Below are 25,413 nucleotides of genomic sequence, written 5' to 3' on the forward strand. Positions count from 1 at the left end.
ATAATGATAACCAAGGATCAGGACACTGAACTGCACCCAAGGGTAAAATAGTCACTCCAATGAAGCAAAGGTTTAGTAGAGTCTATAACTGTCTTATTTTTGTCTGCCATTTTTGAATCTACCTCACAAAACAGTCTTGATCAGGCACTTCCAAGGATAGAGATAACAACCTCCAATTATAAAAATAAACTAACAGCCTATATAAGATGTTAATTAGGTAAAACTGCAAAATGTACCGGGGGGGTGGGGCGCAGAGGAGTAGAGTTTGAAGATAATAGGTGCTTGCATTCAGATTCCCTGTAGTACCCTGTCACTGCTGGTAGATACAGAAAAAATTGGCAAGCACTCAGGAAAATGAAGTACAATTGGTCTGGTTCTATTGTTTTTGCTCATTCTGGCTGAGATAATTCCAGCCCACAGTAAGAATAGCAAACTATGGAGATTGAGATTTTTTTTTTTTTATGCTTCTTGGTACCTTAAATACAAAGTGATAGAAGTTAGCTAGGTTATGTTTTGGCTCACACGTCAGAAACTGTCACTTTAAATCCAATTGAATAATCACTGTTAATGATAATATTAAGAGTAGGTGTGACCAACAAGTAGCATACATGCCACGAGTGGCACAGGCAGCTGAATGGCACAGGCAGCTGTGTGCAGCACATGGCAGATCAGGGAGGGGGCCAGGCAGAAGAGTGGCAGACAGGGCAGGGAATAAAAAGCAAAGCAGCAGATCAGGCAAGAAGCATAGGTAGTGTTCTGCATTTTCAGTTTTTATTAAAAAAATAATTAATCTGGGAGTTTTTCAGGGTTTATTTTCCAAACATAAAAAATGGGTTGAAATCAGGATAAAAGGAAGAAAAGAAGAAAATTGGTTTAAACTGGGGAAAATAATATGTTCCCATGGCAGGAAGGGAGAGTGTAAGGCTGGGACGAGGGAAGGGGTGGGGGGAGGGCTGTCAGCCAGTCCCAGGACTGCAACAGGGAGCAAAGTGGAGGGAACTGTCACTGGCTATGGGGTCGTAGGGCATGGTTCCTGTCTCTGGGTGGCCAGGAGCATTGTCCAATATCAGCAGGACTTTGAAGGTCGAGGACTTGGATGCATGGCACCGCTCCACCTCATAGACAACAGTTGTTAAACCAGTCCATGAATACAGTAGCAGTAACCAACGCCTTGCGGTTGGACCTCCAAGATGGGCTGGTGGTTCTTGTTCTTATTCTTGACAGCATGTGGGTTCTGTGATCTGTAGAGCAGCACTGGCCTTACCATAAAGTCACCTGAAGCATTGGAGGAAAAAAGAAGAATTAACCTGCCCTTCGCTGCTTTGAATTCTGGAGCAGACCTCTCCTCCTTCAATAGGAAGGTTCGGGAAGGCTTTCTTTTCCAGAACAAACCCATCTCATCTGCATTAAAGACCTGCTCTCGCTTATGACTCTTTTCCTCAATCTGCTTCTTAAGCTCAGGCAGGTACTGGGTAGCAGCTACATGGTCTGCTGAAGCCAGTTTCCCCATAAGCTTCATGTTGTGGAGCCCATGTCCCCTCTTAAAGTTTTCAAACCACCCCTTGCTGGCTTGAAAACTTGTGCGTTAACTCGTGCCTTCACCCCTCGAGGTCTGGATGATGTGGTGATGAATTCATTTTGCCTTCCCACATATCACTTGGCTGCTCTTAAAGGCACTTTCCTCTGTGTCTGGTCTTCAATCCAGATGCTAAGAGCCTGTTCATTTTTTCTAAGCTATGATCGCACAGCATAAAGGTCACTTTAGCACTTCCCCATGTACCACTCACAAAGGTAGCCCTAATAGTAGCCTCACTTTTCTTAATGGTTCTCACAGTGGATTCGTTCATACCAAAATGACTCCCTACATTTGCCACACTCCCTCCACGTGCTAGACAATCCAACAACTCCAATTTTGTTTCCAAAGACATCACGTTCCTTTTCCTCTTCATAAATTGCTCACCTTCACCACCTCACTCACTTAGAAGTCATGATTAAAGGCAAAATGCAAAAATCACAAAGAAATTGGGAGAAAAAATGTGAAGTGCAGTACCTGAGATTCCAACAAAGCTGTTTTTTGGCACAAATTGAAAAAAAAAAAATATGTGACACTCACTTTACCAGAGAAACCGGTAGATTTTACAGCCTGCAGGAAGCTCAGAGGGAGAGGAAGGCAGGCGGTGAGACAGGCAGAGCCATGTGCATGGACAGTACATGCACAAGGCCCCAAGCAGGCTGCAGAGCAACTCTGGCGGGTAAGTGGGGGAAGAGGGTAATTGAGGCCCCTGTAGGGAGGTAGCTGGGCCAGGCAGTGCAGGCTGAGCAACAGCAGGCAAGGAGATGCCTGTGTGGCTTCTCGGTGAATGGAGCCTCGGCCGGGCCAGGTTGTGGGACAACCTGAACCCAGCGGCTCATCCAGGGCTGCGGGCAGGCAGCCCCCACTACCAGTGAGTTCAGATCATCCCACGACCTGGCCCAGCCCCCACCTGCAGTGAACGGAGCCCTGGCTGGGTTAGGTCGTGGGGCAGTCCTAGCCCGGCGGCTCATCCAGGGCTGTGGTCATGCAGCTCCCACTGCCACTGGGTTCAGACTGTCCCGTGACCCGGCCTGGCCAGGGCTGCTGTTCCCTGCCTGCCTGCTTCCCTCCCCTACAACCCGGCATGGTTGCAGGGAGCAGAGAAGCTGCATGGGGATCTCCTCGCCTGCCATTCAGATAGGTGGGGGCAGGGAAGTGCCGCCATGTGCTATGTGGGTCCGGCTGGTACATCCTCTCCTCTCCCCTTCCCTTCCTCCAGGCAAGATGCAAATGTGGTATTCAAATCCCTAGCCCCATTTTTGCATAAGCCTTTACTTTTACCAATCGCAGTTTTGCCAACCATGGCAACTTTCCCAAACCTGACCCCTCACAGTTGGCGTGGGAAACCTGTACTACTGGAAGCCTATGGGGATAATTTGTGGAATACCTGCCACAAAGGTTATAGGCATGGGATACAGAGGCAGGCAAGTGCCAAGGGGTGTAGGTATAGAGGGAGGATAGTAGCAAGGGGGTAAGATATGAGGGGGCAGGGCTCAAGCTGCTCGACTCCACTGCTTGCCCCTCCTGCCTCTGCTTTCCCTGCTGCTACAGTAAAAGGTGACAAATTTAAGATAACCCCTATAATAATAGGATTCTATGCATAGAAAATTTTAACAAATTTACACATTTTCCATGTATAGAATCTAATTATTTGGGAGACCTTCTTAAATTCAGAGTTGCCTTGAAATCAGGTAAATATGGTATTCTTATAACTATACTCTTTTAACTTCTGTGGCATGCAGCCCATAAGACTTCCCCAAATTCCTGTTTTGGTCATTTCTTACAGAAAAAAAATCCATTCTTGATTTTAAAATTTCCAGAGATGGAGAATCCACTGTAACTCTGGGTAAGTTGGTCCAATAGTTAATCTTTATTGTTAAAGTTTGCATCTTACTTCTAATCTGAATTGGTCTAACTTGAAATTGGATTCATTGGATCTTAAAGACAACCATCTGCTAAACTGAGACTATCTTATCACATTTCTCATTCTTCATATAAGCATTTATATAGACAAATCAAACAGCCCCATAGTTAGTGAAAGATTCAGGGAGTTCATTATTTCTCATAAAATTAAAAAGATTGAACCTCTCCATTCCTAATCCAATATTCAAGTATTGGATAAGCCCCTTAGCCTAAAATACTGTACTGGGAACTTACTTCACTTGATTATCCATAATCATCCCCAGCCTCCTAAACCCTTCAGAGTTACTGCTTCCACAGCAGCCATCCATCCCATGAGCATGACCTAACTCTTTGTTCTTTAATGCATTAACTTTCAGCCATATTTGTCACTGGCAGGCATTGAGAAAAAAAAATTAAAAATGGTGCTTTACTTTCAGCTTAGCGCATCCCCACACCAAGCACAGCACATGTCCAGAGAAGGAACTGCATAAGTTTAACCCAGCTCGCCCAGCATCTGTATAGAATGCGCACTTCAGCAGGGCTTCTCGACACTTTTATCCAATAGCTGATTCAATCAGCTATTGGATAAAACCACCAAAAAGTGTTTTGACTGAATGAACAAAACCAAAAAAAAAATAACTGAAAGCACTTTGTCTGAATCAGCTACTAGACAAAAGTGCCAAAAAGCCCACTGAAATGCAAGACATATACAGATACTGGGGGAACTGGGTCAAAATAACGTGGTTCCTTTTCTGGTAAAGTGCTGGGTTTTTTTGTTCCCCCATCTGTCAGCAACCATAAAGACAATGTTTGCCTGCATCTTGCTTATCAAGTGATCCATATCCCCACATTAGTAAACAATGAAGAGGATGGGGTCACTGTTCCTTCACTCTTTGTACTATTGGCAGACTTCAACAGTTATTATCATGTGTCCCTTCCTCCTCCCTTCCACACCAGATTAAGAAACTCTAGAACTCTTTGGAATCAGTTACCCAGTGACTAGTAATGCTGGTATACTTGCTTTAAGTGCTGTCATTCTCAGTTTATTTCTCTTTGCAGTTTTTTTTGAGATCCGAATAACTAAGAGGAGAGAGGTGCCAAAGGTCCTAAGACCAGTGATTCTCAGTCCAAGTGTAAGTTTCTTTTAAGGGTGATGCAGGGTGCTATGTAATCTTAAGCACTGATAGATGTGCAAACACCTACATGATTCAACAGGGTGTAAACCCAGAGATTACAGATAGGAATCCACAGTAGCAAAATCATTTGGATTTGTGGTCTCCAAGTTTTTTGCAACAGAAGTCATTCTATTATTTTTCCATAGTCAAAAAATGAATGAAAGCCAGGAGCCGGTATTTTTTAGTGTTTACTACTGAGATTCTTGTTCTGTGAAAAATTACAAGATTTTGCAAAAACATTGTTACATGACTCTTATAACATTTATTTTTCCTTCACCCCCACCAAATCGCACACAAACCTACCTGGCTTCACAGGTGGCACACTGCCTCAGAGCAGCAACTCTAGAAGCTTAGACTGTCAAAAAGGCCAAAAGTAGTTTGTAGCCATTTGATCTTGGGTCAGTCCTAGTTTTCAGCCTACAAAACTTTTCCTTCCCTAATATTCAGTCCACATGCTGGCAGCTTATGATCAGTATGCCCAGGTCCCCCTGTTCCTCAGATGTTTAAGTCTATGAGCCCCTATTTTATAGCTGAAGTCCTTGCGAGTGATCCTCAAGTATCTGACTTCATATTCTTAAAAACTTCATTCATTTCTGACATCCCATTGCACAAGATTTAAATCTTCCACATTGGCAATTCCTTCCTTGAATCTCTCAAGTGTACTTTAACAAGATACTTCGTGTCCTTGCAATAGTAGGACATTGACAATGTCTTCTTCACCTTGGTTTGTCTGAACAACTTATGGTGTTCTTGATGTTTTGAGGCACTATGCCCAGTATCTGCATGAGTGGCTTGTTCATGCACTTTTGTTTAGATTAGACTAAAGGTACACTTGTCTAGGATGGTTTAGATAGGGATGATCTCCTGAGGTCCCTTTCCACCCAATATTTCTATGATTCTATGTTCGTAGTTGTACAGTTATTTAAAAAAAAAATCAAACAGCATTTAACAGTAATTTTATTTCCAAAGAAAACTATAAAAATGTTTATATAACATTCTACCTGCACTCACTTTTTCATAAAAATGTCCTTAAATTACATTTCAGACAGGCCACAATGCCAACTAAATCTTCCAAAGAAAAAATGTGCACACTGCCTTGGAGTTAAAAATTAGCACAAAACAATACGTCTGTGTAGGAGAAGCAAGTAAAAGCAATAAAATGTTATTAAAGTTTTATTTAAAATAGAATGAAGGAGGCAAAAAAATCCAGGTAAATAAAGTGGAATAATTCAGCCACAGTTTGTCCTTGGAACACACATTTGATCAAGCATCAACATCATACAGCCATACATTTCAGTAGCCATTAAAGCTTACCTTATGTGCAGGCACTAGATTAACTAGAACTGTATCCAAAAGCTCTTGAGATACTGTATCGCCTTCACAAATGATAGAGCTCATGAGATCAACCATGTGCATGTGTACTTTTTGATTATGACCATTGCTGAAATAAAAATGTAGTCACTGTTATTATTACAACAGATGCACAGTCTCTAACAAACAACATGACCAATAACTGAAGTCAACATGAAGAGAATAACTGAACATAATTTTTTCCTAGAAACCAAACTACAATTTCTATGCTTTATGTGCCACTTTTCATGACAGCATCAAATCAAGCATTAAGCTTGATTCTTCATCCTACTACTAATCCATGAGGAAAATGTATAGTATTTAGCTAGAAATATATATTTTCTCCAACTCAAAATAGCAATTATTGTCTTACAACAGCAATCATGAAACATAAGTTACAAAGTAAATTACTTTACTCGAAACACAATTAAAAATTAAAATGAAGATAGCTGTACTTACTTTATTACCGAAAATAGCGTTCTGTACAACTGTGTGAAAATTTCATTGCTGTCTTCCAACTCAAAACATATGTTATAAGATTTGACCCATGCAATATTCTATATTGGGGGGAATACAAAACAGTAAAATTATCATTAAAAAAATTAAAATCAAGTTAAAAGTCATGTTAGAAAAAATGAAGTTTGGCTCACCTCAAGTAAATAAAAATATCTGTTGAACTGTGGACTTTTTGTATCCTCTAATCCTTTCAGTTGCCTTGTTATAAACATAAAAATATCCTAGACAGAAAGAGTAACAGTAAATGGATCCATCATAATCCAATTATTGACTTAAGTTAATGTGAATAATTATACAATGAAAACTGCTGAAGTCATCCTCCCCTAGAACTCACATGAAACTCAGAGAGACGATTTCTCTGTCTGTGACAACAAGATTATGAAAGCACTATAAAGAATTAGGTCAGAGATGGTAACTTTAGAAAGTTGCACCTTAGTAACAAGAGCAGGAAACAAAATTGGTTGAATTTTACATCAAAACACATTCAGCTTGAAAGCAAAACTATACTTGGCAGACCAAAACACAAAGTAAAATTTAACTATCCTCTTGAATTTGATATTTACATTTTAGGATGCATTAGATGTTTTTTCATGGAAAGGGGTAATAACATAAGAATTTTAAACTATGCAAAGAGTTACTGCAGGTCAGCCACCATTCCAGACTAGCAAAACTGATCTCCTTTGATAGACAAAAATACAAAAACAAAACACCATAAAAAAAGTTTGACACTCACTCGCTCAACCTTTAATTTGTCAAATGAAACTTCCATAGCTCTCTCTTATGAGCCTTAAATTCAAATATAGAAAGAGATAAATGTGAAAATTTGTGTGTAGATTATCCAAGTTGGCAGAAGCACTTTAATTAAATATCATTTCTGCACTCAAACCAGTAACTCTGACTGAAGGAAAGCCAAAAGCAAGAGATTCACAACTGGTATACAAAAACCATGAAAGAAGAGCCAAGACTTGACAAGTTTTCAGACTTTTTCTATCTTGCAAAACTCTTTAAGGGTTCCCTTTCTTCAATCACATCCAAGGTTCTGGTAGAATAAATTCTAACTTCAGTTAGAAACAAAAAAAATCCATTCCCATTACTACTTAAAAGATATGAGGCCAAGCCACCCACAGAAGCCCACAATTATCCTTGGAAGCATATGAAAAAGTTGTTTGGAAGGTACGAAAGCCATCTTCTAAATATTAAGAATGTTTATGAAAACTATGAAGCTTTAATATGTATTTAATGTGGCATCGCAGGAGACACGATTGTGTGGATCATGAATTAGATCCAATCATGTCTTTACCTGAATGTGTAGAAGGGGCCTTAGTCTTTCATGCTCCCATTATGCATTCATGTTCTAAATTGGGTCCCTTCCTTTTTTTTGACCAAATCTGTACCATTCCACTCCCCCTAATCCCTAACAGTTCTTTTCTCTCTTTATTGTGTCAATACTGTCTGAAAGAGTCTCCCTCTTATGTTGCTACCATGTAAAGTCATATTCTGGTTTCTTTTCCTAGTGAGGGATAAGCCTGCCTGAAGAGGCTAATAAACTGATGTATTATGCCACAGCATATGCTCAGGTCACTCTGCAGGGATGGTACATGCATGATCATTTCACTACAATCAGCTGTAAGGGGAAAAAGAGGCTCAGTGAGAAAAGTCAATATTTTAGCTGTTAACCTCAGGAATATCCTCTCGATATATATCAATTATATTTTTCCAAAGATTTATAAAAACTTATTTTTTAATAGGTAGCAACAGCTAAAAGCACATTCTTGACAATGTCCAAACAGAAGAGAAAAAGCTTCTACAAAAATGTCACTAGAATTTCTTTAAATGACAAATCCTACTCTAGTTCTCAAAAAAGCAAAAGCCTTTTGTTTAGGTCTTTTCAAACAAAATTCATATGGAGGTTAACAATTAGAACAGAGAATTTCACTTTACAGATTTGAACCTTTAACCATGCAAGTAACTAAAACAAGGCCCTGCAATGGAAAGTCTAGAGCAAACCTTTTCCTTAGGTGTGCTACCAGCCCTATCTATAAATAAAAAGCTAGAATTTTCATGTTGTTAAGTTATATGCTCTCTATAACTTAGTTATATACTAAGTTTTAAAAGGCCAGAGGGAATCATTATTAATGTCTAGTTTGATATGAATAATATGAACTGAATCCAAATCCATACTTTCTGGCTGCACAAGAACACATCTTTTAAGTAATCTAATCTTTATTTAACTTCAGAACCAGTCATATAATTTCAAAACAGATTTAAACAGTAACAGAAGAGGGTTGAAGATGGGACATGGAAGTTCCAGTGTAAAAATTTCACTTTTGAAAAGTGAGTAGTTATCTTGATAACAAAATGAGAACTAGAAAAGGCCAGATTTTTTGGAAAGCATGGTCAGTCCATTCTTCAGTTACATCATTTTCCTCCGATATATACAATATGCTACTTGCAAGATATTATTGTCAGATCTTGGGGAAAACAGTGCGCTAATGAATGCTTTCACAGGGGAATGAAGACAAGGCCATAAGTTATTGAAAAGCAGTCCTCAGGCTGGAACCCCAGCTCCATTTCAGGCTAAAAATTAAAGCAAATATTTGATTAAATAATTCAAGGAACAATGACTGGGGGGAACATACCATTGGCCAAATTAAAGTATTTCTCACCTCATCTCTTTACCAAGTGCATAGGCAAGTCCAGGTGAGATGAAATAGCAGTCATGCCCCCCCCCCCACCATCCAATCTAGTACTGGCTGCATGCTGCATACACAGTGAATTCAATGGATGGTTGGCATGGGACCTGGGCAGAGCCGCAGTGGTCAGTACCACCACTGTTCACTGCTGGGCTCCAGAGCCCTTGAAAACAGGCTGCGCACCACACTACCCATCTTTTCTGCTGAGTTCCGGGTGGACAGAGAAAGCAAACACTGGCAGCACTCACCCACTCGGTTCTGGAACCATGACAAATGCCAAGCTGACCAGTGAGGGAGCTCAGACATCACTGCACATAAAGATGGAGCTGCACTGTGAGCTCAGAGAGCTCACTGGTTTCCAGAGTTATGATAAGCAGCATGTATCATACGGCCAAAGAGAGTGAGGCCTAATGTACAGCAAGCTCTCTTCACTGCACACGCAACGGACAGCTAAGGGCGGGGGTTGAAACACCCTTGCCACAATCCTGGATCCACGACCATGAGTGAAAAGAAATCAACTCCATTTGTATGAAAACTCTTTTGTACTGCAGCCAGAATATCTGACTGATTCCCACATCAGTGCATCTAAACTGTACCAGTGGTAGGTTTCTCTGCAACAGGTAGGTTAGATGCATTTAGATCTTTAAATCTGAAAATGTTTGCAGTGCTACTTTCCACTGCTACTGAGGTAAAAGCCCAAACAAATCATTCTAATTCAAACTGGGTAGTGAAATCCTGTTTGAGATTTTGCAGGTAGAAGACAAAGGAGTGCTGATTTTATAAAAGGAAGAAAATGAGAGAAAATTAATTTAGTCTGCTGTAAAAGAAAAAAAATACTTTGTAACAAAAAAAAAAAAGGGTTTGAAGATGCTTCATTAAATCAGCCATCTTCATCTAGTGGGTTCAAAAGCATTTCAAGAAAAGTTAATTTACACATTTTATAACTGTGCAACCATCAAGTTGACAACCAAAATTACCACTTACGCTTCCAGCCAAATAAAACGATAAACCTGAAAAGACTGACAATTCTATCACCTTTAAATGGCCTAAAGAAGCAGTCAATAACCTTTCATTAACAGCAGGCTGAAATAAACACAGCTTTGTCCTTTTCATCATGACACAGTCTTGTACCAACTTGCTTGGCAGGCCACATTTAAAAAAACCACTAAAACAACCACCACACCTCTTTGCAGGCATCAGGTTGCCAACCACTGACCCAGTGAGAAGTAGTAGTGATCATTAGCCTAAATTTGTTTATGGAGAAGATTTGCTGTTCTCTCTCACATAAATATCCAATGGAAGTTAGAAGTCCAATACTTGGGAACTTACAATTAACTTACAGTCATAAAATAATGTAAATATTTCCAATGTAATTTCAAAACCCTTCAAATATTAATTACTGAAGAAGGCCTCCAGTTATGATCCTGGCAGATATAAATGCCCAATTGTTACAACCACAATGTGAAGCGTTACAAGTATACCATACCGACAGAAACTAACAAAAATTTGCAACATAGACAGAACCTGTGTTCCCCCTTTCCCTCCCTCAATAAAATCCTTAAAATGGTTTGATAACTTAACTAGTTGTATAAAACAAAACAAACAAGTAACTGAAAAGGAAGGAAGGAAGCAACTCATTAATTCAGTTTAGGAATAGACATGGAGGAATATATATGCATTTTGGTGCTATTTCAACTTACCTTCAGTTTATCTGGTGATGTATATGGAGCTTCAGGGGCATATATTCTGAAAATATCAGCAAGGCAACAAGCCACCAGCAAGCGCACATCTTTATCAGGATGTTTGAGAAAAAAATCTGAAGCAAGATGTAAAGCAAGGTTTAGATACAGCTCCTTCTCTTCTTCAGAGTCCTGGTCCATATCCATGAAGGTTTTCACAACCATCTATTAAAAAACAAAATAAAAAACAAAAAAAAGCCCTCAATAGGTAGAAGCAGCTTTTCAAGAAATGGGCTGTCCTCTTTACTGTGAGCTCCGATGTAGCACAAACTCACATTCTATCTATAGATAAACAGAACCTGGGACTGAGATCCTGGCCCATAATTAAGACCTGGTATTACCATAATATTGTATTGACTCACATATCACACATACCTTTCCCCCAAAAAACAGCCTTCTATAATTGTGTGTGCATCTTAAGAGAGGAAGCTGATTTTTCTGCCCAGAACAGAGGCAGAGAGATGCTGTAAAATGCCTGCTTATACTTCTTCACTTCCCTTCAGCAGCCACATTTGGAGGAGAGGCAAAGTCCAGGAAGAACGGGGGGGGGGGGTGCAGTGATGCAGTTACCCTTTAGTTAATTCCTGCTCCACCCTTTAAAACCAACCACCTGGTAGTAACAATGAACTTTCTATTCAGATAGTGCTGAAGGAGTAAGTTGACTAGCTCCTTATAAATCTACCTGACTTCTGCTAATTGCTCTTCATTCCCTGGGTGTTAACAACCCCTCCTTTTTAATGCCCTTGATGTTCTGCTAATCAAGCTATTTTCATCAACAATTTTGCCATCTGCTACCTACTTCTGGCCTCCCTTCTAGTTCAGAGCCCTGTAGGCTGCTTTTAGCATTTTTCAAAATCCTAGATCCATCTAGTCCAGTCTTCAGCAGCAGCTAGAGTTGTCAAGAGCTGCTGTCGATTCATCTGTGAAAGGGTTAAAACTGTAGCTTTAGTCTAAGCAGCAAAGGAAGGGTAAGTAAACTGAAGACTGGGCTCTGTCCCTGCTCTATGTAGCCATAATCTGAGGGGAACCTTTTTTCCAACTTCATTTGCCTTTCCAAAAACATGGTGCGCAACTTATTTGTGGCCATGTACTAGGGGAGAAAATAGGGCACTAAAACAATTCAGAATAGGGCAATATAAGTTCTACCTTGATTCTAGGATGCATTTGGTAGTCATGTTGGTCTTAAGACAAACAGAAATGCAAAAAACTCTAGAACAGCAGCTCCCAATATGTGGTATGGGTACCACCAGTGGTATGTAGACAACCTGTCAGAGGTATGCATCAACAGATTTATTATAATTATTTGTATGACAAAAATTTGCTGGTGGGATTTAAGGTTGTATCATTTTAAATTGGTGGTACACAATCTGTCAGAGTTTGGGCATTGCTGCTCTAGAACCAGGAGTTTTATATTTCACCTTGACTCCAGAGCACCCACGCTCTTGCACAATTACTGAAAATGTCACGGAGTAATACTCCTCCCCAAGACACAATCCACTTAAGAGAAGCGAATAGTATAAAGGTATTTATCTTGCATCTGATAAAAGCAGGAAAAAGCTGCAGCCAGCTTTTATTAGAAACTTAAATTTCCCTTTAAAAAAGGAGAATGACCAAAGGCGAAGGTTGACAAATCCCAAACTGATTTTCATTTTAAACGTTACCCCAACTGATATACAAGATATAAACAAAAGCTGTAACAAGTTTCCCAACAAGAAAACACGCCAACAGAAGCAGGGCATACTATGCATCTCTAAAGACTACGGTCAATGTATGTATAATGTAGAGTTTAGATTATGGTTTTATAGTTTTGGATAGGGATAATCCTGCCTCAGGCAGCAGGCTGGATCACATGACCTCTGAAGGTCGCTTCCAGCCCTACTTCTCTATGATTCTATAATCAGTCAGCATTGTGTACACTGAAGTTCCAATCAAGATTTCATAGACATCAGGGCTGGAAGGGACTTCGGAAGATCATCAAGTCCAGCCCCCCGCCCAAAGGGCAGGAAGTCAGCTGGCATCATAGGATCCCAGCAAGATAAGCATCCAATTTGCTCTTGAAGGTGTTCAATGTAGGTGCTTGAACCACCTCCGATGGCAGGCTGTTCCAGACCTTGGGGGCTCGGACAGTAAAGAAATTCTTCCTTATGTCCAGCCTGAAATGGTCTTGTAGTAGTTTATGACCGTTTGACCTCATCATCCCTTGGGGGGCTTTGGTGAACAAACGTTCCCCCAGATACTGATGGTCACCCCGATAAACTTATAGGTGGCCATCAGATCACCCCTGAGCCTACTCTTTTCCAGGCTAAAGAGCCCCATGGCTCTCAGCCCGTCATCGTAAGGTCTGTTTTCCTGACCTCTCATCATGCGCATGGCTCTTCTCTGGACTCTCTCAAGCTTCTCCACATCCCTTTTGAACTGTAGAGCCCAAAACTGGACGCAATACTCCAGCTGTGGCTTCACCAAGGCCAAGTACAAGGGGAGAATGACATCCTGGGATTTGCCTGACAAGCATCTATGGATGCAAGCCAGCGTTTTGGTCACTTTAGTAGCTGCAGCATCGCACTGCAGGCTCGTGTTCATCTTGTGGTCAATGATGACCCCCAAGTCTCTTTCTTCTGTAGTGCTAGCCAGCAAGGTTCCTGCAGGTTTTTTTCCCCCCCAAAGTGGAGAACCTTGCATTTTTCGGTGTTAAATACCATCAGGTTCTCGTCCAACCATTTGCTGAGCTTGTCCAGGTCAACCTGGATCACCCACCTGTCTTCTGGCGTGGATGCTTTACCCCCAAAGTTTGGTGTTATTGGCAAACTTGCCAGTCCGCTCCTGACTCCAATGTCCACATCATTAATGAAGATGTTGAACAATATGGGTCCAAGGACAGAGCCCTGGGAGACCCCACTGCTCACAGGACACCATGATGAGTGACTGCCATCAACTACTACCCTCTGGGTCCAACCACAGAGCCAATTTCCCAGCCAGCAGGTCACGGTGGACACAAGGCCACAATTGGCCAGTTTTGCCAAGAGGTGATCATGGGATACCAGATTGAAGGCTTTTTTGAAGTCAAAATATATGACACCAATCTCTTCTCCCTTGTCCAGGTGATAGGTCACCTGGTCGTAGAAGGTAATGAGATTGGTCAAGCAAGACCTACCCACAACAAACCCCTGCTGGCTATCCCTTAGGATGTTGGCGTTGGCCAGTCCATTAAGGATGGCCCCTTTAATAAACTTTTCTAAGATCTTCCCCAGGACAGAAGTCAGGCTGATGGGCCTATAGTTAGCCAGATCCACTTTCCTCCCTTTCTTGAAGACAGGCACCACATTGGCCTTCTTCCAGTCTTCAGGCACTACACCAGAGCGCCAGGAGTTCTCAAAGATCCGTGCCAGCTCCCTGAGTACCCTGGGGCATAGATTGTCAGGGCTGGCTGACTTGAAGGTATCCAGCTTGTCAAGATGTCCCTTCATGATGTCAGCATTAATAGAGGGCAGGGGATCTCCCTCAGCTGGACCTCCCTGTCTCATAGCAGGCATGGGCATCCCATGGGACTGATGCAAGACCGACACAAAGTACTCATTTAATAGGTTGGCTTTTTCCTCAGCATCAGTTGTCAGTTGCCCCATCTGGTTCAGCAAGGGTCCAATGTTGCCCTTGCTTTTCCTCCGGCTCCCCACATATCTGAAAAAGGACTTTTTATTGTCCTTGATGCTCAAAGCTAATTGGAGTTCAGTTGCAGCCTTGGCTTTCCTGGTTTGCTCCCTGCAGGATTGGACCAGTGCAGAATATTCCTCCTTGGAGGTGAATTTGGAGGTGAATTCTCATCCTCCATCCTTTGTAGGCCCTTTTTTTTTTGAGCCTCAGGAGGTCTGCTAGGTCCCTGGAGAGCCAGGGAGCTGCTGTGCCCTCTTGCTGCCTTTCCTCTGAGATGGAACAGACTTAGCTTGTGCATTGAGGATCACTCCCTTAAGAAGCAACCACTCTTCTTGAACACCCCGCTCCCTGGGGTCATGGTCCCTTAGAGCCTGACTGACAAGCCTCCTGAGCTTGTCAAAATCGGCTTTCCTGAAGTCAAGGACTTCCATGTTGTTGACTGACTTGCCAGCTTTACAGTGGATGGTGAAAGTGATCAGCTCGTGGTCACTGTCACTCAGCTTCCCACTGATCACTAGGTCGCCGATTAGGTCACCCCCAGTAACCAGGTCGAGCAGCACTTTGCCTCCTGTTGGCCCAAAGACTTCGAGTCAGGCAGAGGTCATCCATGCACGAGAGGAAGCTTTGCGACCGCTAGGATTTTGCTGAGTGATCCTCCCACGAGATGATTGGGTGGAACACCTTATGAACAGCCTATGCACTGAAAAGCTGACTCAGTAGGTTAGAGAACAAACACATGGAGTAACTAATGGCTAAAGGAAACACGCTGAAGGGGTAAAAAACAAAAACAAAAAAAAACCCACACACTCCCGATAACCACTGTGATCTTTAAAAGTACTTTAAATAGGGTTACCATACATCCAAGTTTCCCCAGACACATCCTCTTTTTAGATTCTCCAATCTTGGTCCAGGCCGTTTTTTAAAATACCATCAAATGCCTAGGATTTTGCTCTGCTTCTGGTATGCCAGGCAGGGGGTGGCAACAGCCCAGCAGCTGGATGCAGGTAAGTCTGTGGGGAGCGGGAGTGCATGTGTGGGTCCAGGGCTGCAGCAGGGCAGGGGAGGTGCATGCCCTACATACATGCCCCTCCAACAGGGTAAGGGGGCAGGGAAGGAGCAGCAGGGAGTGGCGTGGCTAGCCTGGCAACTGTGCTCACAGAGGTAGGGCTGGGGTGAGCAGAGGGCTGTGCGTCAGGAGTGAGGGGCTGGGAGGACTGTGACTTCTGAGTGAGGGGCACCAAAGGGGCGGGGGGAGATGTAGCTTGGGAGTGAGGGGCAACAGAATGGGCAGGGGCAAGGCACTGCCATATCACTGCCCCCCACCAGTAATATACTTTGCCTCACCCCCGCTGCACAGCAGGTGCCCTCTTTTTGGAACTGGAAATATGGTAGTCCTTCTTTCAAAAAGTATTACATTTGGCTCTTAGATCATTTAAAACAGGAATGTGCCGAGCCCATGAGTTGTCAATCCAGATCCAGACCACAGGGCTTCTTACAGGCTGGATCTAGGCCATAGGGGTTCTTGCAAGCCAAACAACTTACTTTTGGATCTGGCCTTGAAGGCTTTTTGCCACAACTGCCTGAGCTATTCTGTTAATGCCAGCAGTCAAGGAGTTAACACTGCCACCACTCAAGCCCCATTACTATGGTCAGGAGCCCCCCCCTCCCGATATAGAATACAATTCCAGTACTCCTTTTTCATGGAAAGGAGTTTGTTTAGTGGAGTATATTTAAATAGAAGCATCAAAGTAATTAAGCATTTGTCTGATTTAAACAGGGATGTAGCTATTTTAATAAGTACAACAAACATTCCAATAAAATAGCATTAAGATTTGATCCTGCATCAAAATGCATACTGAATTTAAACAGCACAGCATCAGGCATTAAAAAAAAGAATATGAAGATTAATAAGTGCTATGAGCCTTCCAGTTAGATCCCTCAAAAATAATGTATTTTACCACTGCCTTATTTTCAGACACGGTAAAATGTGAAGTCTTTAAAGATGGGCTAGAGATTAAACCATCCTGTTTACTTGGACATATTTCTTTAAAGCCTGAATGGCTCCAAGAGTTACTGAACTTCTCAAAGTACAGTAGGCTCTCTCAATAAAATTATTAGCTTTTGTTTGTACTTTTATTTACCTAAATAATTTCCACTGGAACAAAAGAAACCTCCCCACTTAGCCGAGAAAAGACCAGTTGCTTAGCTTTTTATAGCACCTTCCGCACCATTAATGAACACCATTCAAATGCTGAGGAACTGTTCTCCTTACAGATGTTTATTAGGTTTCTATAACCTACTAATACGTTAATGAACAATTATTAATGCTTCAGAAAAATTATGAGGTAAAAGAATGTCTCATGTTTATTTTGGAAATTAGCTTGAGTTTTTGGCTGCATGCAGATGTTTGGGGGGGGGGGGGGGGGGAGTGCTTTACCAGAAGCAGCAGCATGTTACTTGGATCTGGCTCCATAATGTCGGCATAGATCAAGTGCAGTAGGGCTTTTTGGCGCTTTTAACTAAAACTGATTCAATTAGCTATTAGATAACAGTGCCAAAAAGCCCCACACTAAAGCACCTGATCTATACAGATATTGGGCAAGCCAGGCCCAATTAACATACCATCTCTGCTGACTGAGTTGGGCTTGGCACAGGAGCACAGTTTAAAGTGGAAGGTCTTTCACATTTTGTTTGGGGGGTTTTTGTTGGTGGTTTTGATTTTTTTACATCTGCAAGCAGTCTTTCTTCCTGTTCTGTATTTAAAAAAAAAAAAAAAAAGCCTCCACCACTTGTAAATGTTTAAATACTGCTCAGTTTGAATTAGAAAACCTAGAAGTATGCAACAAATTAATTCCTCACTTGCATGAATGCTAAATGTCCATAAAGTTTGAGAAACAATAATGTAATGTTATATAAAACTCTTTTAAGTGCATCATACAATTTTCTTCTCGTAAATGTGTGAACTTTCATCAATCCTGACCCAAAATTATTTTGCTATTCAAGGTCTTGGTTCTCTCTAAAGAACAGACTAAACATTATGTAAAAATTTGCCAAACTGAATAGTATCAGCATAAAGAAATACTCGAAGGACAGATGAAATTGACATTTTTACGTGTGACTGAAAAGCTTCTAGAGTTAAAACCATCTTTTCACCTCTGTTCCAACATCATGCTTTTTTTAAAAATACATAACAACCATCTCACCTAAAATGGGTATACCAGATGTATACCTTCCAGGAAAAATGTGGAAGTTACAGAAAGAAAGGTTGTTGGGAACTAAGAAAAAGTGCTAGAAAAACCAGAACATGTAATGTCCAGGAAGTTCTTATCTGTGTAGAGAAAACTTTGTTTCAGAAAACTGAGGGTGTAGCTACAGGGTAAAGTCTCTCAGGTCTTGTCCTCACCAGTAAGGAAGAACTGGCTGGGAGCACAAAGGTAACCAAAACCTTGGGAGGAAGAGATCATATTATGACAGATTTCATGATTCTGAGAGAGAAGGCATGAGAAAACCAAAACAAGGACACCGGATTTCAAAAAGGTCAGATTTCAACCAACTCAAAAGAAACAGTAAGTAAGATCCCATGGACAGACTGGTTAAAGGATAAAGAGGTCCAAGACAGCTGCTAGTTCTTAAAAATATTGAAGGCTCAACAACAAGCTGGTCCAATGCAGTGGAAAGAAAGGACTGCAGGAGACTGGTGCGGCTACAGAAAGTTTCTCAGCCACCTCAAAAAAACAAGAGAACAATGAAGGCACTGGAAAGGGAAATCACTAAGGAATTACACACCAAAGAATAGCAAGCACATGTAAGGATAAACCCATGAAAGCAAAAGTTTAGAAAAAGACAACAAACAGGAGATGCTAAAGACAACAAAAAGAGTTTCTATAAACTATGTCAGAAAAGACAAACCAGGGAAACTCTGGGCACTAGCTAACTAGCAAGGGTGAGGTATTGAAGGAAGATGCTATGAAAGCAGAGCTTCTCAAGAACCATTTTACCTCAGCCTTCACAAAAAGATTAAATGCCCACCAGACAAATAAAATAAATAAATAAATATCAATCAAGGAAAGCTGCAGATAAGTAAAGAGTATGTCAGAAATCTTTTGATCACTGTGAATGAATTCAGGTCAGCAGGACCTGCTGAAATTAATTCTAGGGTGCTGAAATAGTCAGCTGAAGAAATTGACTGACAATAATATTTGCCATCATGGATGATAAGTAAGGTCTAGAAAACTGAAGAAGGGCTAACAAAATGCCCAGTCAAAAAAAAGGGGGGGTGGGGAAGAGGAAATAGGACCCAGGGAACAAACAAGACAATCAATACTTTCAATCACTTCAATATCTGGGAAATTACTAGAAAAAAAATTATAAAAAGCATCCATTTATAAACACATGGGGATGGGTTGATCTTTTCTGATCTAGTTTGCAAAGTTCAGAAGTTGGGAGGGGGTTCCAGAGAGAAGGACAGGATTAGTAAGTCAAGAAGGATCATAGTAAACATGGGAACTGGATACAAATTAAATGCAAGGAAATGTAAGAGAGGCCAAGCCATGAACCAAGAGAGGTGCAACAATCACAACCACTGCTGCCAAGAGTAAGCGACAGGTGGTGGCTCCCTGCTCCACACCATGGGGGAGGAGTTCCAGCTGGGAGCGGTATGAGGCCATGAGTGAAGCTTAACCTGTTGGCTCAGAAGGTCTCCTGCTTGTTGGAAGCCTGCATCCAAGATGCAACTGAAAGGTTGCCAAGATGTATGTCAGCTTCGGACTACTACCTCTCATGTTGCTCCTCCATGTGGACACCAATGATACTGCCGGGGCGACCTTGAGCAAATCAAGAATGACTACACAGTTATGGGTGCAAGTGAGAAGGAGACATGACTGAGGTGGCTGTCAAGCCAGAGGCAGCAGCAGGTGCATAATGAAGGTCAAAATGTGGCTATAAAAATAGTGTCGCCAGCAGGAGTTTGGCTTCTTCAACCATGTGGTGTTGTTCCAAGAAGAAAGGCAACTGGCAAGACAGAGACTCTACCAGATGAAGAAAGGAAAAAGTGTCTTCACATATAGGCTTGCTAATTTGATAAGGAGACCTTTCAGCTTGGTTCACCTGAGGTGCACTGATACACTGGTCCGATACTGGACTGGCACCGATATAAAGAAAATGAACTGCATCGGAAATCAGCCTAATGTGGCCAATAATTTGACTGAGTAATGCCTATGCATGCGCACAGCCGCAGCACAGCATGCAGGCAGTGAAGTGCACAGCCCAGCAGCTTGAAGAGCTACGTGCAGCTAATAAGTCTGTTGCAGTGGAAGGAGAGGGGGGAGGGAAAAGGCATGGGGGGGCAGATTAACACACGCCCCCCTAGTAAGGGAAGGAGTAGAGCAAGGACTGGGGCAGGCACTGCCCAGCTGGGGTGGGGCAGGGTGCAGGACAGAGCCACTGCTCATCCAGAAAGTGCAGGGGACATGTGCCCTCTGGATCTGTGCAAAGCAGGATGGGCTAGAGCCAGGGCTGTGCCAGGCACTGGGCTCAGGGCAGGCTGGGAGGGGGGCTATGGATGGGGGCTGCAGTCATCCCAATTTCTGCCATAGGCCCCCCTTCCAGCACAGCTCCAACTCAAGCCCCGCCTCCACCTATACATCAGGAAGAGCCAGGACTGCACCAGGTGGGCAGCAGCAGTGTTGGGAGGGGAGGTTATGGGGGTGATAGGCCAAAACTTGGGGTAGCGGCAGCCCCCCTCCAGCACCACCACCACCCACCCCGAGCCTAGCCCCCACCAAGAACACCCCAGTGCAGCCCCAGCTCCAACCCAGAGCTGCAGCCTGCCCGCCCCCCCCATGCGCTCCCAGCGTGCACACGGCAGTGGGAGTTGCCCCTCCACCCCCAATGAGCTGTGGCCCTGTACCATGCCCTGCCCCACCTGGCCAGCATCTGCCCCTGCCCCAGCCCCACTCCCTCCCTCATGCAGGGGGGATGGGGCAGGGGCATTGATCTGTCCCTCCCATACCCCCTCCCTTTCCCCACCCCCTCCATCACAATGGACTTACCAGCTGAATGCAGTTGTATCAAAAATCAGATCAGTATTGGCCAATCTGCCTCCTTAAAAATTGGCTATCAGTATCAGCCCCCAAAATTTATATTGGTTCACCCCTAGTGGAAGGACTAAAAACCCTCCCAGTGGAACAGCAATTCTTTTTCCTGTGTTAAAACAAATTTAGAGTTTCTTCCAACTCCAAATTTCAAGGTAATGTCACAGAAATTACTGCCACTCAGTTTGCTATAAACATCATACAAGTATCTGCTTGAAACTTTTCAAAGCATTCTCAACTTTTCAAGTCAGATCAATTTTAATGAAGACATTTACAAATAATTGCCTATGTTGCTTTAAAAAACAAAAATCAACTGTTAATGCATAAGGAGGTACTCCTTCCTGATCCAGTATCTTTCATCATTTATGTGGAAGCACTTTCTGGAGCTTTCCTAGGAAAATTTTCAGATCTATATCAGTCTTCCCTACCTCCTTAAATGTCTTCATCTTATTCACAAAAGCTCTGATATCCAAATGTATCAACTGGTACAGTTTAAATAGTGTTACTCAAGACTTTTTGGCTTATCTGATCACGCTCACATTACAATGGCCTATAGCAACCTGGCACAGCAGAAGCACTTAAAGGAAGTAATTGGCTCTTATTTGCAATCCGCTGTCTTTAGCAACATTAAGATAGATGCTGCATTCTAATGCACTAATAGCCAGGATTAATCCTAGAATACACTCATTTGGTACGAGACAATCTTCTACCAAACAAAGCAAATAAAAAGCAAATTTTTATTTGTATATTCTTTCTTATGCAATCTGTATAGTTGTACTATAGCAGGACTAGTCACCCATTTTGATCTTGGTTTCAAAACTGGGAGGAGGGTAGCAAAAAAGAGATGGATGGTCTCCATATATTTTGGGGTGTTTTCACATATTGACCAAGAACTAGACATGTTAATTCCTGATGACGAGACTTTTAGATTATAAAAATTAGTTTCCCCCCATTTTAACAAATACTGATATACAGAAGCATCAAGCTTCTCTTCAATGCAATACCACATTATGCAGTACTGTGGAGTTGCATCTTACATGGGGGTTAGGTTCTTAACTCAGCACGTAAGGCAAAAATCACATATAGTCAAAATTACCCTTGGGCTTGCCCAGTGGTACAGTCCGCTCCCTCCCCCATCCAGTGGTACAGTCCCTACTTCCTGCCCAGGGCAGCCTGAACCAAGACTCCCGCCTGGCCAGCATACACAGCTTCCCAGCAGGGCTGCTCCCAATATAGCTGCTTGTCCCCGTGTACAGCGCTCCGGGGGGCAGCTGCAGGCTGAATCCAAACAACCAGCACTCCAGACCATATGCGCAGGATGAATTCACGCACGTTAAATGCACGTATGACGCGACTCCACTGTATACTGAAAACCTATCAACCCAATTCCCAGTAAAGAACAAAAAGAACCTTTAGAAGCAACCAGACTTTAAAGTAACCATATCCTTGTCCCAAACAGTGCAGATTCCACCAGCCCAGTACTAAGACATAGGACAGGGATTCACTCTAAAGATACTACCAGAAAAACTCCATAACCTCTTCATAAGAATCTCACCCCCAAGGAAATCTCCCTGTTTCCTGCCTATAAAAGATCTTCTCATCTTTATAAATCACCTTGGTTTTGAAATAAGCTGGAATAAATTTTGAATGGCAATATCTAATTTATTTTGTATTCCCACTGCTTATTTATCTTGTGCTTTTAACTTTATTTAAATATTTTTGCACCGAATAATCTGAGAAAGTGGCTGAACACCACGATAGAACGAGGCCAATAAATAGCTCCCTCAACTACTTAACAAATGGTCTTTTGTTGTAGAGCACAGCTGAGTAAAAGAACACAAACTTGCAAGGTATGAAATGTATTATGTAGAATTTTTATATTCTGCTGCTAATGAACCTGTAAAATATAGAAAGTTCTATACTAACCTTTAGTCGCCTCACCATCTCTTCTTTAGATATTTTATCAGAGATTTCTTTGACTCCTGGAGGATATGTAATTTTTCCATCATTGGCTCTTGTCTTCGAGTGAGCCATGTTTTCAGTGATTTGAAAACTGAAAGAAAAAGACAAGACCAAATCAGGCATTATTTTCATAGATCAGCATATTTAACTACTTCAATGTAACTTACACCAAGTGTTATTCCATATCTGCTACAACCTGTTTTAATGGCATATCATTTTCCAAGCTATAAGAAATACAAAGAGCTCCAAAACCACCTTTGATATTTTACATATCCAGCTCTAACTGAAGTCTCTAACAACTGAGCCATTATAAACATAAAAGCTTCAACAAACTTTTTTTCTAGTTATCAACAGCATAACAGGACAGACAATAATGTTTGCCTTCTCATATCTTGACATTAAGTACAACTGTTGCTTCAAATGTTCTATATCAGGGGTACACATACCCCCGGGGATACTTTGAAAGGTCCCAGGGGATACACGCAGGCAGGCAGGGATGGAGTGCCACCACCACCTCACAGGAACAGGGCGGGGGTAAGGGCAGTAGCACCCCTCTGTAGGCCAAACAGGCGATGCCCAGATGCAGGGGGGAAAGTTTGCACGTGGCAACCACCGCTGCCACTGCCACCCAGCACCGCCGCTCTGTATGAGGCTGCTGCCAACCTCCCCACCAAACGGCCACTGGGGGTACACTGCTCAAAAAAGGTTGAAAAACCCACTCCTTTATGAATGGGACATTTAAAATTAGAATGTGAATGGAACTGTAACAATTCCTCACCTTATATTTAAGGTGCCTTTAACAGCTATATTCACTCAGTAGCAATGTAAGTACATGAACTCTAGTTCACGTGGACTTCTAGGACCCTTCATAAAAGACTATTTAAAAGGACTAGAAAAAAAATAAAATAGAGAAAATCATTAAGTAAAGTTTTCAAAAATGCCAAGCGACTTAGGAGCCTAAAAACCTAAGATGCTACAAAACACAGTTTCAGCATCTTTAAGTATTACCAACTGAAATTTGCCAAGGATATACAAAGAGCCCTCATCCCATGCCATACGAGGCATTCTGATCTGATCAACTAAGGAAGAAGAGCAATCAGCTATCTACTTTAGGGGTCTGTAAATGAATGCACAGAGCCTGGGAAACAAGTGCTCACACAGTCAAGGAACTAGGATGTGATTGGAATAGCTCACACAACTGGAACACTGTCATGGATAGGTACAAACAGTTCAGGAAGGACAGGCAGGGGAGAAGAGGAGGAGGAGTTGTGCTGTATGTAGAAGATCTGTATGATTACTCAGAGCTCCAGTATGAAACTGGAGACGCACCTATTGACAGGAAGAGCAACAAAGATGATGTCATGATGGGTGTCTGCTATAGACCACCACACCAGGAGGATAAGTTAAATGAGGCTTTCTTCAGACAACTAGCAGAAGTTTCCAGATCATAGGCCCTGGTTCTCATGGGGGACTTCAAATCATCCTGACACCTGCTGGGAGGGCAATCCAGGAAGTTTTTGGAGAGCATTGGAGACAACTTCCTAGTGCAAGTGTTGGAGAGACCAACTAGGGGTAGTGCTTTCTTGACCTCCTGCTCACAAACAGGGAAGAATTGGTGGGGGATGTAGCAGAAGATGTCGACTTGGGCAGCAGCAACCACAAGATGATCAAGTTCAGGATCCTGATAAAATGAACAAAGCAAAGCAACAGAAAAGTATGGACCCTGGACTTCAAAAAAGCAGACAGACTCAAAAGGAACTGATGGGCAGCCCAGTCTGAGGGGGAAAGGAGTCCAGAAGACCTTGCTGTACACCTTAAAGAAACCTCACTGAGGGCACAGAAACAAAACCATCCTGATGCACAGGAACAATACCAAATATGACAGGCAACCACCTTGGTTTAGCAGAGGATTCTTCAGAGAGCTGAAACAAAAAGGAAGCTTGGACAGATGACTAGGGAGGAGTGTAAGAATATTGCTTAAGCATTCAAGGATGAAATCAGGAAGGCAAAGCACAAAGGGAGTTGTAGCTATCAAGGAAGGTGAAGGACAACAAAGAAGGTTTCTACAAATGTCAGCAATAAAAAGGGAGATGAGGGAAAGCATGGATCCCTTACTGAATGGAGGAAGCAACACAGTAACAGATGAAGAGGAAAAAGCTGAAGTACTCAATGCCTTTTTTTTTACCTTGGTCTTCACAGGCAAGGTCAACTCCAGGACTACTGTACCAGGCAGCAGTTTGGGGAGGTTAGCAACCAACAGTGGTAGAAAAACAGGTTAGGGACTAGGCAGAAAAGCTAGATGTGTATAAGTCCATAGGGTCAGATGCAATGCATTCAAGGGTGCTGAGCGAGTTGGCAGACATGACTGCAGAGCCACTGGGGGACCTCTCAGACATCTGAAACATGTCTAATCAGAAGCTCTGCAGAAAAGGATCTGGGGGTTACAGTGCACAATAAGCTGGATATGAGTCATCAGTGTGCCCTGGTTGCCAAGAAGACTAACAGCATACTGGGCTGCATTAGTATGAGGGTTGCCAGCAGATCAAGGGAAGTAATTATACCCCTCTATTCTGCACTGGTAAAGCCACACCTTGAGTATGGTGTACAGTTGTGGGCCCCCAACTACAGAAAGGAGGTGGACAAATTGGAGAGAGTCCACCAGAGGGCAATGAAAATGGTTAGGGGGCTAGGGCACATGACTTCTGAGGAGAAACTGAGGGCTCATTTAGTCTGCAGAAGAGAAGAGTGAGGGGGGGATTTGAT

General features: G+C 42.4%; 1 protein-coding gene across 5 annotated transcripts in view; it reads right to left on the reverse strand.

Moving 5' to 3' along the window:
* PDS5B (PDS5 cohesin associated factor B) overlaps nucleotides 1–25,413 on the reverse strand; it is a 184,388-nt gene that overhangs the window by 102,215 nt on the left and 56,760 nt on the right. For all 5 annotated transcript variants that reach the window (XM_090027770.1, XM_090027779.1, XM_090027787.1 and 2 more), the window contains exons 2-6: nucleotides 22,615–22,741; nucleotides 10,910–11,113; nucleotides 6,651–6,737; nucleotides 6,460–6,557; nucleotides 5,965–6,091 (exon numbers count right to left, since the gene is read on the reverse strand). In XM_090027770.1, the coding sequence (XP_089883896.1) occupies nucleotides 5,965–6,091; nucleotides 6,460–6,557; nucleotides 6,651–6,737; nucleotides 10,910–11,113; nucleotides 22,615–22,722 (624 nt within the window). In that variant the 5' untranslated portion in view covers nucleotides 22,723–22,741. The remainder of the gene's footprint in view (nucleotides 1–5,964; nucleotides 6,092–6,459; nucleotides 6,558–6,650; nucleotides 6,738–10,909; nucleotides 11,114–22,614; nucleotides 22,742–25,413) is intronic.

This window comes from Crocodylus siamensis, chromosome 1, assembly GCF_052110815.1.
Source record: "Crocodylus siamensis isolate JL-2025a chromosome 1, ASM5211081v1, whole genome shotgun sequence".
NCBI classification, from domain to species: Eukaryota; Metazoa; Chordata; order Crocodylia; family Crocodylidae; genus Crocodylus; species Crocodylus siamensis.